This window comes from Taeniopygia guttata, chromosome 13 (assembly GCF_048771995.1).
Source record: "Taeniopygia guttata chromosome 13, bTaeGut7.mat, whole genome shotgun sequence".
NCBI lineage: Eukaryota > Metazoa > Chordata > Aves > Passeriformes > Estrildidae > Taeniopygia > Taeniopygia guttata.
This window is the reverse complement of record NC_133038.1, coordinates 10,628,182-10,640,346: the sequence shown is the minus strand read 5'-3', so window position 1 is coordinate 10,640,346 and position 12,165 is coordinate 10,628,182. Positions and strand designations below refer to the sequence as shown.

Below are 12,165 nucleotides of genomic sequence, written 5' to 3'. Positions count from 1 at the left end.
ACGGGTGGCCGGTCCTGTGGGCAGTGCCCGCCGGCCGTGGGCTCTGAGTGCACGGCGGTGCGATGGCAGAGCCCAGCACCTTCAGTGAATAAATTGGGTTTGCCTGAAGACGTAATTAGGCCAGTGTGACTCTGCAGGGATGTGCAGAGTTTTGGGACCTGCAGCCAGCAGAGAGAGAGCCTCTAAAATGCAGCAGCTCTCAAACCAAGGCCTGGTGTCCTGTCCTGTGCTGGGCAGCGGCCCCGGCCACTGCCCTGCTCCCAGTGCCACCCGCAGCCCGAGGGGCACCGCAGGGACAGACCTCGGGCACCTGCATGTTTCAGGCTCTCTTTTCCTTTTTCCCCCTTCCTGAGGTACACACACAGCAGCTGGAGGACAGAAGCTGAACACTGAGACCCCATCTACACTTCATGAAGAGGAGGGGTTAGGGGAGCTGTTTGTTAAGCTCACAGAGAGCTGAATGCTGTGTTTGGCCATTACAGCCTTGTGCAGTCTGGCTGTTGGGCACTGGGAAGGCTTCAGCTGATTCTGAAGTAGCTGGAGCAGAGTGGTGCCTGTCCAGAAATAGAAAAGTATTTTTAAATTAAATTTATTCACTGATTTTCATGAAGACAGATTGTTGTGTGTTTGTTGAAGTGTCATTAGGAGTAGTTGGCGGTGGAACCAGGCTGAGCAACAGTGAGAGAGGATGGACGTGTCCTTCCTGTGACTGGGGTCACCCAGGCCACCTCCTTCTGCTCCTCCTCCTCTGCCTCCTCTGCAGCCTGGTCCCTGCACCTGGCAGGAACGGAACGGGGCTGATTCAAGCTGACACCAGGCCTGTGAGCCTGTGGGGCAGACACAAAACCGGCTCTGATACCTCTGAGCTGCACGGCCCAGGGCTGGAGCTGCCCCACAGGGGCAGGGGGGCAGTGGCACCCCTCTGCTCCGCTGGGAGCTGAAGCTGCCCGTGAGCCCCTGGCCCCTCAGCAGGCAGTGCCCAGTGCCCCCAGCAGCTCTGGGCATTCTGGTACACTCCTCCTGTTCCCCTGCAGCGCAGAGCAGAGCCACGGAACTCCAAGCACAGCATTCTGCTTCTCTGGGGTCTGCCCCATCCATGCTGAACCTGCAGGGATGCAGTTTTAATTCTCCAAGACAAGAATTCAGGGTTTTCAAGTAGTATGGACCTGAACACAGGCCTTCAGAAGCTGTGTCTATGTAGGTTTGACAGCAGGAAACCTCAGGCTCCAGTTACCTAATTAAACACATGGAAATGTCCCCGCTGCTTGCAAGGCTGCACCACTTTCATTGCTCCCAGGTGCTCCTGGCCACCAGTGAGCGCTGCAGCCAGGAGCAGGCTATAAATCCTGCTGCTCTGCAGCCCCCAGCGCTAGGAGAGGATGCTGCAGTGCAGGAGGGGCAGCTTGGAGCGGTGAGCATTGACCAAGGCACTGCAGGGGTGCTGCTGCTTTGCTGAGTGGAAGACACGCTGGCTCAGCTGCTTGCCCTGGGCACGTTGTGAGCCGGGGGCTGAGTTTGAGTTGGTTTCTGCCACAGCTCCTGCTGGCAGAGCAGAGTTGCCTGCGGGAGGAGGTCTGGGGAGCAGCACCAAGCTGGTCATGGGCCCACAGAGAGCACGCAGGGGGCTCGAGCCCTTCTGGTGGAGCTCCCCGGTGCTGGCAGAGCAGTCCCACGTCTGCAGGGCAGAGCAGTGCTCTCAGGGGCTCGCTTCCATCACCAGGTGGGTTTATCCAGTGCCAATTCCCTGTTCTGGGTGCTCCCGGGTGGGCAGTGCCCTGTGCCCTGGCCAGTGCCCGGGCTGTTCCTTGCCCACTGCACTCGTGTTCTCCTGGGCTCTGGTCCCAGGCTGTGCTGCTGCTCTCAGGAGGAGCCCGGGGAGGGTTGTGTCCATAGATAAAACTCAGCACCTGGGAATTTCCCTCTTTGAAGTTCTTTTTCCTGTTTTCTCCTTTGTTTCTTTGTGACTTCAGGATTTTTGTGCTTACCTAGGTAGGTGCAGAGAAAGCTGGCTTTCATCACGGAGCCTGCCTGCTCTCCCGGAGGTGCTGGGCGTCCTCTGCTCCTGCTGACTTCAGCCTCCAGGAATGTGCAGCGGCCCTGCCTTCTGCCAGCGCAGGGAAACCTTCTTAGCTTGGATTCCTGGAAAATGGAGTCCTGTGGGTGCTCCCGGTGGAGTGTGAAGGTGTGTGCGTGTGGCTCTGTGTCTGTGCACCCTCGAGACTCCCGAATCCAGCTCAGTGGAGCGTTAAAGCATCCAGAATTTTAAACAGCCTGTGACTTCGGCGTTTTTGTGAAAGCAGGAGGCTGAGCACAAAAGGAAGCCCTGTCAGCCCCTTCAGGAAGGCAGGTGATGCAGCGTGACATCACTCCTTAGCTCAGGACTCCCGAGAAGATGGTAGATGTTTGCACCAGCGCTGCCGTGTCCCAGCCCCAGGCTGCTCCGGCAGCAGTCTTCAGCCCTCTTTGGAGCAAGACCTGGGATACCAGAGGGACGTTTGGGAAGGCCAGTGGTGGGTTGCTGGTCCAGGGCTGACAGTGAGAAATCAGCTCCTGACTGCCAACGGCTGCAGGAGCTCAGGGCGAGTGAAAGAGCAGCTCTGGGGGAGTGGGACACACCGATCACCCCCAGCCAGGAGAGTGGGCGTGCTGGGGTGTACCCACCCTCCCTCCCTCTGTAGGAGCTAAGCAATTCCTTGGCTGTGGGAGCCAGGGCTGTGCTCTGGCTGGGAGGGAAGAAAACTGCTGCTTCAGCTCCCTGGAGTTTGCACAGGATCTTTGCCTGCCCCTGTGTTTCACAGCAGGAACGAGCCACCTGGCCAGTGCTACAAGCATGTTTATGTAAGTCCCTGGCAGAGGATGATGATGGCCAGGAATGCCAAAAGCACTTGGTGTGGGTCAGGTTGCTTTCCCTGGAGACAGACTTTAGTGTCTCCTGATCTGAACGTCAGAGCTTACACCTGAGCCAATGCTGCAATTTCCATGGTTTGGAAATAGTGGTGTTAGGGCTGCTGTGCAGGTGCCACCCACTGCAGCTCCTGTGTGCTGCTCTTTGTGCCTGTTTCCTGCTAATGACACTCAAATTCAGTCGGAGCTGGAACACTGACCAGGCTGATTTTGGGGGGGTGGTGCCGCATTAGGTACCCCTGAGGTCCCTCCCACCCTGGGGATTCCAAACCAAACCCTGAACATGGCACAGCCAGCCCTGAGCACTGTATGACCTGTCGGGTCTGGCTGGGGCAGCTCATATTTTAAAGATTCTACACCTTTTAAAAACTGTTCATTTAAAAAAATGTGTTGTTTAATTTCAGATAAAAGATTACAGATGTTCTGAGCTGCTGGACAATATCAGTTGGAGACAGCTGGAAGCAGACCTTTGTCTTGGCTCATGGTTTGTAAAAAAGTGTCAGCTGAGACTGTCTCCGTGCTGCTGAATAGGAAACTCCTGAGTAGTAGCTAGCAGAATACTTATATTTTTGTGGTTCACTTCTAGCTGCAGATGTCAGTATCTCCTGGCACAAGGAATCTTGAAATCCAGGTGCAGGCTGCCAGGCCACAGGGAGTGGTGCTGTGCCGGCTGCCGGTGGATCCGTCCCAGGCCTTGCTCTCTGTGTCACAGGCGCGTTGGGAAACATCCCTGGTGTCCTGGCACCGCGGTGATGTGCAGGGCACTGCTGCAGATAGCCTGATGCTCACCCTCACCCTGCTCCCTGTGCAGAGCAAGGAGGGCAGCAGGGCTTGCTGTGAGGGAGACAGCACAACAAAGCGTTTTCCAGCAAGACCTGCAGGTGGGAAAACGCCTTCAAAGCCCAGCTCCCTGTGGCTGTGCTTTCAACCCTGCTTTGTACAGCCCCAGCTCTGCTGCAGCAGCTCCAGTGCAGCCCTGTGCTGCTCGGGGCAAGGGCTGGCTCTTTGTTCTGCAGAGCCTGCGGCTGCCCCATCCTCCCCTGCTGCGGGGGGAGGACAGGCCCCACGCTTGGAAGACAGATGTCATTGAAATGCAGCGCAACAGTCTGAAGTCAAATATAGCGCTGTGATGATCTAGGTCGTGCAACTTAATGATTTCACTGTTGAATGCTGAATTATTTTTGTTGCATTTTTAGTAAGGCTCGTGTGGGCTGTGGGAAACAAACCCCCGCTAGCCCCAGAGCCGCGGGATGTGCGGGTGGCGGGGGCTCCCCTGTCCCGCACCCACCCGTGCCAGCCCCCTGCACCCGGGGTCACGGGTGGTGTTTGGCCGGGGATGGCCTCACCAAACACCACCCGAAAGTCCCCGTTTGGGTGTTTAATGTGGGAGCATGGACTGGAGGTGCTCAGAACAGCCCAGAAATGCAGAATGGCCCTTGGGGAGCTTTTCTTTGTGGAGTCAGCAGCACACGGACATAAAGGAGCGTGTGGCTCTGCAGTGAGGGGCGAGGGGCCGCCTCTGTGTCCTGTGTGGGGTGACATGGGGAGTGTGGCTGCGGGAGGTACCCGGGCTGGCCGTGCCGGGGACCCTGCAGGCACTCCACTCCACTTGGGCTGCTCCACTCTGGATCCGAGCTGTGGCAGCACCTGCGAGTAACTGCACAGCCGCCAGTGCTGCTGCTCTGGTCTCTCATTGCTGCTTTGAACTTCCTTTCCTGTCTGATTGTTCCCGTAATCAAAAGAGAGCGAACTCACTTGAGGTATCTCAGTGCGATTTGTGTCAGATCGTGGCCGCTGGGCACCCTTTGAGCTCAGCAGTTCCGAGGCTGGGTTCAGCAGGGCTCACAGGGGAAGGGCGGCTCAGGCTTCCCAAGGGAACGCAGCAGGAGCTGAGCGTGGCTCATGCAAATCCGAGTTTTCCTACAAAGTGAGGCAGGATGGAGCTGGCAGCAGCGCTGCAGTGGTGCTGCGGCGATGCCGAGGGCGGCTCCGGGGCTGTGTGCTTTCCCGGCCTGTTCGGGCCTGTTCCCTTGGTGCAGGAAACATTTTCTACGTGTCCTTGTGATGAGGCTTCCAGCAGCCCAAGGGACCCTCAGAGCCGTGTCTGTCATGACAGAAACTGCCTGTGCAGCTCTTTGGCCAGTGGAAGGTCTGTGCAGTGGAGTTATTAGCAGGCAGCCGCTAAAGTGTCATCCTAGGATTTCATTAACAAACGTTTAAAAGACATAATGAATTAACCTATTGAGAGCATTAAGCTTGAACAGTGCTGGGTTTGAATTAAAAGAAGTTAAATGAAGCTCTCTGCCTACGTCCTGCCAAGGCAGTCCCCCTTGAGTGTAATGGTGGATGTGTACTAAAGTCTTGGAACTCAAAAAAAAAGAGGTTTTAACTCCTGTTGGGGACCTACATGATTCAGGTAGGTGTTGAGTGATATTTAAAACCCAGTGACCTGTAAATGTGTTTTGTACCACTTTATTTTACGCCTCGAAAGGTCAGAGGAGCTCAAGATGCCCAGGCAGGGACGGGCAGAGGAACCAAAGCCTCTGTGACAGAGACCAGGGCAGTGGGGTACCAGCTTTGGAGGACGGCTGGGATCTCTGGGGGTGGGATGGATGGGACGGGTGGGATCTCTGGGGATGGGATGGATGGGACGGGTGGGATCTCTGGGGATGGGATGGATGGGACGGGTGGGATCTCTGGGGATGGGATGGATGGGACAGGTGGGATCTCTGGGGATGGGATGGATGGGACGCGTGGGATCTCTGGGGTTGGACTGTCCCAGAACCTGCCTGGTGCCAACGGCTGCCCAGACATGGAGGTTTGGCAGTGCTGGGCAAAGGAAATCCCTCAGCTGGGGCTGCATGAGTGACTGTCTCCTAAAATGAAAACCAAACCTAGAATGGTCCAAAAGGCCCTAAAAGGCATCAGGAATTACAAATAGGGATTGAGCACTAATGAGAGACTATCTTAATTAGATCTCACAACCTGCAGAGGAGCACATTAGATTAAAATGAAACTGAGCTTTGTGCTGTCAGGGTTTCAGTGTAAGAATGGGAGAAGAATTAGTCACATTTGCAATTTGTGAGGCTGGATTGCTTTTTCTTTCATTTTGTCTTTTTAACTTTTGACCTTGTCAGAAAATTATGAAAAGCTACTGGGATGATGTATTTGGGGTAGTTTTTATCACAGCACATGGCAGAAACATCTCCATGGTTTCAGAAACATGATATTTAATCCTCTCCTTCCAGGTTAACTCCTTTCTTCCAGTGGTCCAGCCTGGCCCCTGCTCACCAACCTGCTTTTGACTTCAGTACCGGTGGTATTTTCTCTTTGTGAATTTCTATCAATTTTTAATGCAGCGGTGTCAGTTTTGCTGTAAGATGAGAGGAACTGCTAGAAACTTTGAATTATACATCGTGTGGCAGGGGGAGGCTGGAAGTGTTTTCTTTTGGACCCAAAGCTTTTGGAGCTGGTCTCCAGCTCCTGCAGTTTGGACTCCGGTGATGGATGAGCCCCAGAAGAAGCTCAGCCAGCGGCAGGAGGGACGGCCCCGCAAGGTGAGGTTCAGAATCTCCTCGGCTGGCAGCGGGCGGGTGCTGAAGCAGGTCTACGAAGACGGGCAGGAGCTGGAGCCCCCGGCCAAGGAGCACTCGCGGCGCTTCCTGCGCCACAGCCTGGAGCCGGGGGAGCCCCTGGAGCCGGGGCAGCTGCTGGAGAACACGTTCCGCTGGCCCACGGCCCTGACCGCCCGCAGGATCAGCGTCCTGCGCCAGGACCCCGCACACGGGCTGGCGGGCACCGCAGCCCTGCCCAGCGACTGCCAGCCCGGCGCCAGCCCCTGCAGGGTAAGTGCTGGGAGGGATGGAGAAATGTGATTGCCTGGCAGGAGATTCCCGATGGCTCAGCCATCCCTACAGGTAAGAGCTGCCCGCGGCTGCCCAGCTCGGGCACGGCCCTGGGCCGAATCCTGCCGGGGAACGCGCTGCCAGAGCCTCGTGCAGCCTCGGCCACGTAAAACTTCATCAGGCCAGGGCTTGCAAAGGGTGGCCGTGGCTCTCCAGCCCTTGTTCCAGGCGTTCCGTGTGCGGAATATCCACGCGGGCCAGGATCCTCGGGGTCTGCAGGCGGGGCAGCATCTGCCAGCTGTGCTCCAGCTGTGCTCTGGCTTCTCCTGGTCCTGGGCTGCATTTGTCCATTGGGTAAAGAGAATGTTTCCATAGATATTGATATCTGTACATGGGAATCCTACTGCATCCAGATCAGTCAAATGTAAGGAGGATGTTAATTAGATATATTTAAAATATTAAACTTGTGTGACTTTGGCTGGCAGTGCTGCCATCAGGGTGCCAGGTGTCTGCATCCTCTGGCAGCCAGAATTAATCTTTGGCTACTTGGACAATCCCAGCTTAGTTTCACTGGCTATTTACTTAACATATAATTAATGCCACTGACAGAGAAGTGCTTCTTTAGTCCTCATAAAGAGGCAGTACATGCACAATATGTGTAAATACTTTTTATGGCCTGGATTTGAGCACACTGAAAGTCTGTTAATTCCTGGTGCTCACCAAAGCTGTGCGTGGGAAACCCAGGTGGCTGATATTTGACCTGCTGACACACTGGACATGCAGTTTGCCTGAAAACATCAGGCCACGATGAATCTCTCCTGCCCAAAGACAGTGCACTACTGTGATCTTATCCAGCCCGTTAATTTGCTTTGCATTCCTGGGTAACTGCTCCTCTCCCTCCCCCCTGTCCCCAGCCACAGATACCTGGAGTGAGCACAGTGTCCAGAAGCAGCTTGTGTTGCAGCAGCCTGCACTGGGTGCTTGGAGACGCTGTGTAACACACACGAGGCTCTCACCTTCTGCAGGTGGGCAGGACTTGTGCTCACCCGCCTCTCCCTTGTGCTTCTCCCCACAGGGAAGCAGCTGCCCCACTGCCAGGAGAGCACCAGCCTCCTCAGGGCAGCTGGTGTGACTTGGGGCCTTTGTTAGGGGAACATCTCCCTTTGCATGGCCTCTTGACACAGACAGAGTGAAATATGAAGAGTGTGTAAAACAATAGGCCCCAGTAACTCCATATGACACCCAGGGAGGAGGGACCAGGTCAGCAAAGTGCTGCTCTCAGGGAAAGGTTTGACCAAGTTTAGCTTTAAAATGACTAGAAAAAAATACAAATTTACCCAGTAGGGCTGTACCTCCACCAATTTGCTGGATGCTCTGGGGGTGGTCAGGGGAGCTGGCCTGGTGGAGGGGACACTCTTCTGGAAGTAGGGACCATCAGTGTTTGCAGAGTGAATTTATACTAGTGAGACACTGGCAAATTCTTTCTTCAGACTTCCCCAGTTGTAGATTTTGGCAAGATCATAATCTACACCAATAACCTGAAAATCATCCGTGCACCGATGGGCCAGAAAGAGCTCATGAGAAGAATCATCCAGACTGAAGGAACAAATGACTGGACGTTCGTGTACCGGGAGAAGAAAGAGCTATTTAGTGGTGGTCATAAAAAAGATGTGGAGAATAAGGTCACTTGCAACCAGCATGTGCAGGTAAGAGAAAATGAAAAGTGCTTTTTCCCCTTAACCCTGGTCAAACCACCCGTGCCCCATCCACCTCTGTCTCTGGCTCCTAGCTAAGTCTGGATAAAAAGCACCACTCTGCTCCTCGTTTCCCTCAGGAGATAACGAGCAACACTGTGCTGAGACCCTGCTCTGGGGACAGCAGTGCTGCCTCCAGGCGCTCGTGTCTCCCCCTGGGTGCTTCCCCGGGAGGTGGCTGGCACCTGCAGAGCTTGGCTGGGCTCCATCCCATGGGATAAGAGCAGGCCAGAGTTTCTCCAGCCTGACAAGGCTAAACACAGCTGCTCTGTGGCTGAGACTGCTTCAGGCTCAAATTTTGGTATCAGCTGCAATAAGGTTGTGCCTCACATTTGCTTTCTCACGGGGGAGTCTTTGTTGGTCAGAATCCCAATTAGTCTGACCATGATTTGATCCCACAAACCCCAGTATTGTCATGTGGAGCTGATACAGTTTCGTGGAACTGAGTCTGGCCTGTGGGTCACAGCGGTCCTTCTGCTCCCAGGAATTTCAGGGTGGGATTTGAAAGAGGCTGCCTGGAACGGTGGGAGAGAGGCAGGCACAAAGGACAGCTCAAAAGAAAGTGTGCATGATGAGGGATTTGGGGAGAGAGGGTAAGGAGCAATCCCTGAAGAAATGAAGCGTGGCTCAAACCTGAGGCTACAGAGGGGAACTGGTGTGATAAGAAATGACAAGGGCATGGGTGAAGCTGTGCAGAGGAGAAAGATGAGTTTGGAGTATTGTGTTGTAAGCCCAGTGACATTAACTTCTCATTTTCTAGTAGTTGCCACAAATTGTCCCCAAGCATGTGGGAGCCCTTTTGTCCAAGTCCTTGCTGTGGAGAACTGATTGTCATAGGCAGAGTGGTGTGTCGGGGCAACCACGATGGCAAAGACCAGGAGAGGGAGTTTCAAGAATGCTCCTGACTTTGATATCTCGCACTCTCTAACAAATCCTTTTCTGCTCTCTGCTTCAGGAGGGCGATGCTGGAGGCGGCTGCTCACAGTGCAGAGGCTCGGGCTGCGCTCCCTGCTCGCTGTGCCACGGAAGCAAGTTCTCCATGCTGGCAAACCGATTCCGGGAGTCCTACCGGGCGCTGCGGTGCCCGGCGTGCGACCAGAGCGGGCAGCAGCCGTGCCGGGTGTGCGCTGCCTGAGCCCGGGGCCGCGCTGGGAAAGGCGCTGGGCACGTCTCACCGGGGCTGAGGCTGGGTGGGCAGGGGCAGCGGGTCCCTGACCGACCCCGGTGCCTGACCCCAGCTGCATCGGGGAAGGTGCCCAGGGGTGCCGGTACCAGTCTGTACCAGTGCAGGTGCACAGTCCTTACTGGTCCCAGTGCATTCCAGCCCAGGTCTGTGCTCCCTTTGTCCCAGCAGTGCCCCTCTGGGTTTAACTTGCTGAACACCAGCAATGGCACTGCCGCTGCCGTTCTCTCTCTGAAACCTGCAGGGTCTCGGGCATTTCCCGAGGTTTTGCTGATCTGACCCCTGCTTCACTGACACAGGGATTCCTTTGGGGTCTGATTTATGGGGGGAATTGAAAACCCTTCCCAAACCTGAAGGATTTAAAAAATGTATGTGAATTTATTATTCTAAATAGAAGTTATTAAGTTTTAGCCTCCCTACAAGGAAGGGCTGAATTGAAACTCCCCTGAATGCTGCTCAGCACTTCTCAGGACCAGGCTGAGGGTGAGCAGGACAGCTCTTGCTTAACGCTAATCCTGTGTTGTAATATACAGCAGGTAAACTCTAATTAGTGAGATGAAGCAACGATGGGGATTCTTTGCAGGCTGCCACTGGTGCACAGAGCACAGGGGCTGTGCTGTGAGAGCCTGAGGCAAACAGGGAAAGTGCTATTTTTTCTCTAAAGCACTAACTTATTACCTTTTCTATTTGGGAGTGATGTCAGTGCAGCCTTAACTCCCATATTACCTCTGAGACCCCGGGGAGACACAGGCTGCTCACGTGTGCTTCACGCTGAGGCTGCAGGACCAGGCAGGGTAATTTATGGCCAAGTTTCTCTTTCCTGTGCTAGGTTACAAGGTTTCTCTGCAACACTGAAACGATTCAAAACAATACTGCTCTAGCTCCTACACGTCCACACGTCTTCTGCTGACATGGTGCTGTGGGTACTGAGGGTTTCTTTTTTTAAAAGCGCATCAATCTACAGGAGATGCTTGATTGGCTTCTTTCATCATATCAGTATCTGCAATGTCAAAAAATGTTGTCCTTGGGGTATCACTGAGGACAGGTGAGGCTTCCCAAGTCAGAAATTGCTGTCAGGCAGATCCCTTCCCTCAAATGTGACCTGTTTGGTCTCAGTTTGTTGGGCTTGCTGGAGAGTTTGCTGGCTTAAGATAAGAAAAAAATAACCAGGCAAAATTGCCTGATAGTGTTTACAATAAAACTAGACACAAATATGCACTTGTAAAATCAATATTTATTGTTCTTTGGTAATTATAATGTTTCTCAACCACTGTCACTCCTCCTGGCTGTGTCAGCTGTTCCCATCATGTGGAGATGTCACAGGGCTGAAGCCTGCAGCCAGGAGCTGAGCTCTGCCCTTGCTCAGTCCCATCCCAGGGGCTCCAGTGTCCTGGGGAGTGTGGACCGAGCAGAGCAGGGATTTGCTTCCCCGGCTTCCACTGTACTCCTTTTGGTTTTGGTAATTCGCTGACTTGACTTACCCAATAAATGCTCTTATTTCACATGGCAAAAGTTGAAATGCCCTACAGCATCCTGGTGAGCTGAGTGCAGAGACAATGGGGTACTGGTCGCATGTTGGTGGTTATTTCTGCTGCATTTGGAGCCCCCCATCCCTCCCTCCATCCCCTCTGGGCTGGTGGCACAAGGTGAGCCCCAGCGCTGCCCTGCTCCAGCCTGGCTCTGTCAGCAGCTCCTGGCTCTGTCACCAGCTCCTGGCTCTGCTGGGCTCCAGCCTGGCTCTGTCAGCAGCTCCTGGTCCTGCCCTGCTCCAGCCTGGCTCTGTCACCAGCTCAGCAGCACAGATCTGGCTCTGGCATGGCCCAGCCCTGGTGGGCAGAGCTGAGACACCCGCTGGCCTCGGGCAGTGCCACCGTGACCTGCCTGGGCAGCCTGGCTCCTGCTGCTGCCATCCCGGGAGCTGGACAGTGAGTTCTGCTGGGTGGCCTTTTATCAAAAATTGTCAGATCTTTGCAAACTGGATTACTTTATGGGTCAGGGTAGGAGTGGAAGATGACGTGTTGCACTTCTGCTGAAAAATAACAAGTTTTTCCTGTTTGCTGAAAGCCTGGAAAGATGACACTGGACTTGCTGAACTCACCAGGCTTCTGCATGTGATCTCAGCAGGGTCAGCTGAAGTGTCTCTGAGGAGAATGGTGGATGCAATACAGGAATCTCTAAAAAATGTGGTTTTGGTTTATTTGAGCACCTATTATTTTTATGGTATTTAATGGCTCAATAATAGAAACAGACCCCTGGAGTGGTGGTGTGCCCTGTACCAAAACCCAAACTGACCTGTGTATAATACTCTTTTACAAAGGAAAAACCCAGATATCCCTGCAACTACCAGGACTTTGAACAGTAAGTACAGGCAAAGATGCTTGCTCTGGAGTCTGTTTCTCGTGGTTTTTGTTAACTTTCAAGGTGTTCTTGTTTGCCTTGGAACAGGAGCACACGAAAAGGCATTTAAGGGTTTCTCTAA

General features: G+C 54.0%; 1 protein-coding gene and 1 long non-coding RNA gene across 2 annotated transcripts; one reads left to right on the top strand and one right to left on the bottom strand.

The window, feature by feature from the left end:
- Positions 1–573: 573 nt before the first annotated feature.
- Positions 574–2,328, bottom strand: LOC140685041 (uncharacterized). Its single transcript, XR_012058209.1, has 2 exons — positions 1,986–2,328; positions 574–777 (listed from the first exon to the last, which is right to left on the bottom strand). It is a non-coding gene; the product is annotated as an uncharacterized lncRNA (long non-coding RNA).
- Positions 2,329–5,786: 3,458 nt separating this feature from the next.
- GRXCR2 (glutaredoxin and cysteine rich domain containing 2) lies at positions 5,787–11,179 on the top strand. The gene is made up of 3 exons (XM_030284227.4): positions 5,787–6,749; positions 8,240–8,455; positions 9,459–11,179. The coding sequence occupies exons 1-3, from the start codon at positions 6,258–6,260 to the stop codon at positions 9,636–9,638; spliced, it is 888 nt and encodes a 295-aa protein (XP_030140087.4). The 5' UTR covers positions 5,787–6,257; the 3' UTR covers positions 9,639–11,179.
- The last annotated feature ends 986 nt before the right edge of the window (positions 11,180–12,165 follow it).